A 5,816-nucleotide genomic window follows, 5' to 3' on the forward strand; every position below is an offset into this window, starting at 1 on the left:
GTTATAATTAAGCAATAAGGCCCAATGAGGTGTGGTATATGGCCAATATACCACGGCTAAGGGCTGTTCTTATCGCACAACGCAACGCGGAGTGCCTGGACACAGCCCTTAGCTGTGGTATATTGGCCATAAATCACAAACTCCCGATGTGCCTTATTGCTATTATAAACTGGTTACCAACTTAGTTAGAGCAGTAAAAATAAATGTTTTGTCATACCCGTGGTATACGGTCTAATATACCACGTCTGTCAGCCAATCAGCATTCAGGGCTCAAACCACCCAGTTTATAATTATGATTTATCGAAGTATGATGAAGGCTATTATTTCAGCACGTGTAGTCACATCACTTAGTGTAGCCTGGGGCTCATTGGAATGAATGGAATGGAATGGGGTTCCATTCATTCCATTCCAGCCTTATTCTATTCCAGCCATTAATATGAGCCAACCTCCCTTCACCAGCCTCCACTGGTGTGTATCAGATTGCTTGGTTATAGCAACATGTCCCTGCTGTTTGTGTTCCTCTGCAGGCCTGTGAGGGGAAGTCAACTCTGAACGACCAGATCCACTGGGCTGATGGCTTCGTAGTGGTCTATGACATCAGTGACCGCTCCTCCTTCATCAAGGCTAAAGCCATAGTACACCTGATCAGAGAGCTGAACCTGGGAGTGGCCAAAAGGTAACCACTCACCTGTCCAGTCCATCCACCCACCTGTCCAGTCGATCCTCTCACCTGTCCAGTCCATCTACTCACCTGTCCAGTCCATCTACTCACCTGTCCAGTCCATCTACTCACCTGTCTAGTCCATCCACCCACCTGTCCAGTCCATCCACACACCTGTCCAGTCCATCCACCCACCCACCTGTCCAGTCCATCCACCCACCCACCTGTCCAGTCCATCCACCCACCTGTCCAGTCCATCCACCCACCTGTCCAGTCCATCCACCCACTCACCTGTCCAGTCCATCCACCCACCTGTCCAGTCCATCCACCCACTCACCTGTCCAGTCCATCCACCCACCTGTCCAGTCCATCTACCCACCTGTCCAGTCCATCTACCCACCTGTCCAGTCCATCCACCCACCTGTCCAGTCCATCCACCCACCTGTCCAGTCCATCCACCCACCTGTCCAGTCCATCCACCCACCTGTCCAGTCCATCCACACACCTGTCCAGTCCATCCTCTCACCTGTCCAGTCCATCCACCCACCTGTCCAGTCCATCCTCTCACCTGTCCAGTCCATCCACCCACCTGTCCAGTCCATCCACCCACCTGTCCAGTCCATCCACCACCTGTCCAGTCCATCCACCCACTTGTCCAGTCCATCCACCCACCTGTCCAGTCCATCCACCCACCTGTCCAGTCCATCCACCCACCTGTACAGTCCATCCTCCTACCTGTCCAGTCCATCCACCACCTGTCCAGTCCATCCACCCACCTGTCCAGTCCATCCACCTACCTGTCCAGTCCATCCACCCACCTGTCCAGTCCATCCACCCACCTGTCCAGTCCATCCTCTTACCTGTCCAGTCCATCCACCCACCTGTCCAGTCCATCCACTCACCTGTCCAGTCCATCCACCCACCTGTCCAATCCATCCACTCACCTGTCCAGTCCATCCACCCACCTGTCCAATCCATCCACTCACCTGTCCAGTCCACCCACTCACCTGTCCAGTCCATCCACCCACCTGTCCAGTCCATCCACTCACCTGTCCAGTCCATCCACCCACCTGTCCAGTCCACCCACCCACCTGTCCAGTCCATCCTCTCACCTGTCCAGTCCATCCACCCACCTGTCCAGTCCATCCAACCACCTGTCCAGTCCATCCACCACCTGTCCAGTCCATCCACCCACCTGTCCAGTCCATCCACCCACCTGTCCAGTCCATCCACCCACCTGTCCAGTCCATCCACCACCTGTCCAGTCCATCCACCCACCTGTCCAGTCCATCCACCCACCTGTCCAGTCCATCCACCCTCCTGTCCAGTCCATCCATCCACCTGTCCAGTCCATCCACCACCTGTCCAGTCCATCCACCCACCTGTCCAGTCCATCCACCCACCTGTCCAGTCCATCCACCCACCTGTCCAGTCCATCCACCCACCTGTCCAGTCCATCCACCCACCTGTCCAGTCCATCCACCCACCTGTCCAGTCCATCCACCCACCTGTCCAGTCCATCCACCCACCTGTCCAGTCCATCTACCCACCTGTCCAGTCCATCTACCCACCTGTCCAGTCCATCCACCCACCTGTCCAGTCCATCCACCCACCTGTCCAGTCCATCCACCACCTGTCCAGTCCATCCACCCACCTGTCCAGTCCTTCCAGTTCTACTCACCTACCAAAAGGTAGACTCTGTCACTAATACAGACATTGCATCTTATTACTGTCGTTGTAGATCAATAGATTGGACATTGATGTGAGTTTAATAGCCGCCACACTGCCCAACAACTGTTACATTGTTAGTAATCCCATTGATAGATTCTACCATAGAGATTCAACTCTCTGGCTCGTCCAATATCTATTGTCTGCATGACCTTCTGTTCCTGCTGGCAGTATTTCAATACACCACTAACTCATCATTCAGCACCCATACCAATCCTCTATGAAATATCCAGCTGCTATTGAATTCTCCTGTCACTATGAGAACGTTACTGCTGTTGAGGCGTCTTGTGCCATCTCTCTATAATGGCTGAACTGATTGGTGGAATGTTTTCATTAATGGTCTTCTGGGGATGAGGGAACATCTGTCTAATGGTCTAATGGGGATGAGGGAACATCTGTCTAATGGTCTAATGGGGATGAGGGAACATCTGTAATGGTCTAATGGGGATGAGGGAACATCTGTCTAATGGTCTAATGGGGATGAGGGAACATCTGTCTAATGGTCTAATGGGGATGAGGGAACATCTGTCTAATGGTCTAATGGGGATGAGGGAACATCTGTCTAATGGTCTAATGGGGATGAGGGAACATCTGTCTAATGGTCTAATGGGGATGAGGGAACATCTGTCTAATGGTCTAATGGGGATGAGGGAACATCTGTCTAATGGGGATGAGGGAACATCTCACTAATGGTCTAATGGGGATGAGGGAACATCTCACTAATGGTCTAATGGGGTGGAGGGAACATCTCAATGTACTGAGTCTTCACCCACAGCAATCAAAGTTACTACATAAACGCCCCACCAAAACAGTTTGTGGACAACAACATTGGCCTACAGTTTAGCACTGACACAAACAGAGACGATACCGTCAACTCTCCATCATGGCTGAAGTTTTAGTGTCGTAGGTTACATCTGAAATGTCTCCTTATTCCATTATAAAGACTGCAGTACTTCGGACTGCTTTCTGACTACTACGTTGACACGACTCTGGTAAAACATAGTGTGGCGTAAATAGAATAGGGGTGCCATTTCAGACGCCCCCATAGTCTTGAACGTCGCTAGCGTTAAACTCAACGCGGCCTCCTGTTTTTGTCTTCTGCTACGTCCAGGGATTCATTATGGCTGTCCTTATTGCCTCATAGATCCTGCTCACCCTGTCTCCCTCTCTTCCCCATCAGGGATGCAGACTCTCTGGTGTTCCTGGTGGGTAACAAGCAGGACCTGTGCCATGTGAGGGAGGTGCGTCGAGAGGAGGGCCAGCGCCTGGCAGCAGAGTCCCAGTGCCAGTTCTACGAGCTCTCTGCGGCAGAACACTACCAGGAGGTGGTTCTCATGTTCTCTAAGACGGTCCACAACGTCAGCCTGGGGGGGGGCAAGGCCAAGGAGAGGAGACGGAGACCCAGTGGCTCCAAGTCCATGGCCAAACTCATCAATAATGTCTTCGGGAAGCGGAGGAAATCAGTGTGAAGGGTCAAGTGTTACCCCAGGCCTCAGAGGCCCTGTTAACTTGTTATTCACCTTGGGACTGTTGTTGAATGGTGAAAGGGATTGTGGGGGGAAAAAAAGGTCAATAAACATTGAATGGACCCACCACCAACAACATGGGCTTCACCTACTTACTTGCTATTGCCGTTGCTATTATTGCTGATGATGAAAAGGGTGGAGAAAGGTCAATGACAATTAGACCCCCCCACCAACCTACATAGACTTTGCGCAATCCTCCGGTTGCGTAACCACCGAGTGACAACTCTATGTGAGATGGGGTGTAGATGGTTCTACACTGATAACAGAGCTTATTGGGCTGATAGGACTGCTGCTGTTTACTGCCTTTCTGTCTATTGCTTACCATACTCTAAGGTCTCTACTATATATATATACTATCGGTCAAAACATTTAGACGTGTACCTATGATGAAAATTACAGGCCTCTCTCATCTTTTTAAGTGGGAGAACTTGCACAATTGGTGGCTGACTAAATACTTTTTTTCCCCCACTGTATATACTATCGGTCAAAACTTTTAGAACACCAACTCATTCAAGGGTTTTTATTTATTTTCTACTATTTTCTACATTGTAGAATAATAGTGAGGACGTCAAAACTATGAAATAACACGTATGGAATCATGTAGTAACCAAAAAAAGTGTTAAACAAATCAAAATATATTTTATATTTGAGATTCTTCAAATAGCCACCCTTTGCCTTGATGACAGCTTTGCACACTCTTGGCATTCTCTCAACCAGCTTCACCTGGAATGCTTTTCCCACAGTCTTGAAGGAGTTCCCACATATGCTGAGCACTTGTTGGCTGATTTTCCTTCGCTCTAACGTCCGACTCATCCCAAACCATCTCAATTGGGTTGAAGTCGGGGGATTGTGGAGGCCAGGTCATCTGATGCAGCACTCCATCACTCTCCTTCTTGGTCAAATAGCCCTTACACAGCCTGGAGGTGTGTTGGGTCATTGTCCTGTTGAAAAACAAATGATAGTCCCACTAAGCCCAAACCAGATGGGATGGCGTATCGCTGCAGAATGCTGTGGTAGCCATGCTGGTTAAGTGTGCCTTGAATTCTAAATAAATCACAGACAGTGTCACCAGCAAAGCACCCCCACACCATAACACCTCCTCCTCCATGCTTTACGGTGGGAACTACACATGCGGAGATCATCCGTTCACCCACACCACGTCTCACAAAACACGGCAGTTGGAACCAAAAATCTCCAATTTGGACTCCAGACCAAAGGACAAATTTCCACCGGTCTAATGTCCATTGCTTGTGTTTCTTGGCCCAAGTCTCTTCTTCTTATTGGTGTCCTTTAGTAGTGGTTTATTTGCAGCAATTCGACCATGGAGGCCTGATTCACACAGTCTCCTCTGAACAGTTGATGTTGAGATGTGTCTGTGACTTGAACTCTGTGAAGCATTTATTTGGGCTGCAATTTCTGAGGCTGGTAACTCTAATGAACTTATCCTCTGCAGCAGAGGTAACTCTGGGTCTTCCATTCCTGTGGTGGTCCTCATGAGAGCCAGTTTCATCATAGCGCTTGATGGTTTTTGCAATTTTCCATATTGACTGGCCTTCATGTCTTAAAGTAATGATGGACTGTCGTTTCTCTTTGCTTATTTGAGCTGTTCTTGCCATAATATGGACTTGGTCTTTTACCAAATAGGGCTATCTTCTGTATACCCCCTACCTTGTCACAACACAACTGATTGGCTCAAACGCATTAAGAAGGAAAGAAATTCCACAAATTAACTTTTAAGAAGGCACACCTGTTAATTGAAATGCATTCCAGGTGACTACCTCATGAAGCTGGTTGAGAGAATGCTAAGAGTGTGCAAAGCTGTCATCAAGGCAAGGTGGCTATTTGAAGAATCTCAAATATAAAATATATTTTGATTTGTTTAACACTTTTTTGGTTACTAC

The 5,816-nt window shown here is 48.9% G+C and overlaps 1 protein-coding gene across 1 annotated transcript in view; it reads left to right on the top strand.

Annotated features, from left to right (window-relative positions):
- Positions 1-3,884, top strand: part of rergla (RERG/RAS-like a) — an 8,817-nt gene extending 4,933 nt beyond the window's left edge. Inside the window, exons 4-5 of the mRNA XM_084192027.1 lie at positions 528-676; positions 3,570-3,884. Of these exons, the coding sequence (XP_084048153.1) occupies positions 528-676; positions 3,570-3,858 (438 nt within the window). The 3' untranslated portion in view covers positions 3,859-3,884. The remainder of the gene's footprint in view (positions 1-527; positions 677-3,569) is intronic.
- Positions 3,885-5,816: the final 1,932 nt, after the last annotated feature.

This window comes from Coregonus lavaretus (assembly GCF_964263955.1).
Source record: "Coregonus lavaretus genome assembly, contig: HAP1_SCAFFOLD_5407, whole genome shotgun sequence".
Classification (NCBI taxonomy): Eukaryota; Metazoa; Chordata; class Actinopteri; order Salmoniformes; family Salmonidae; genus Coregonus; species Coregonus lavaretus.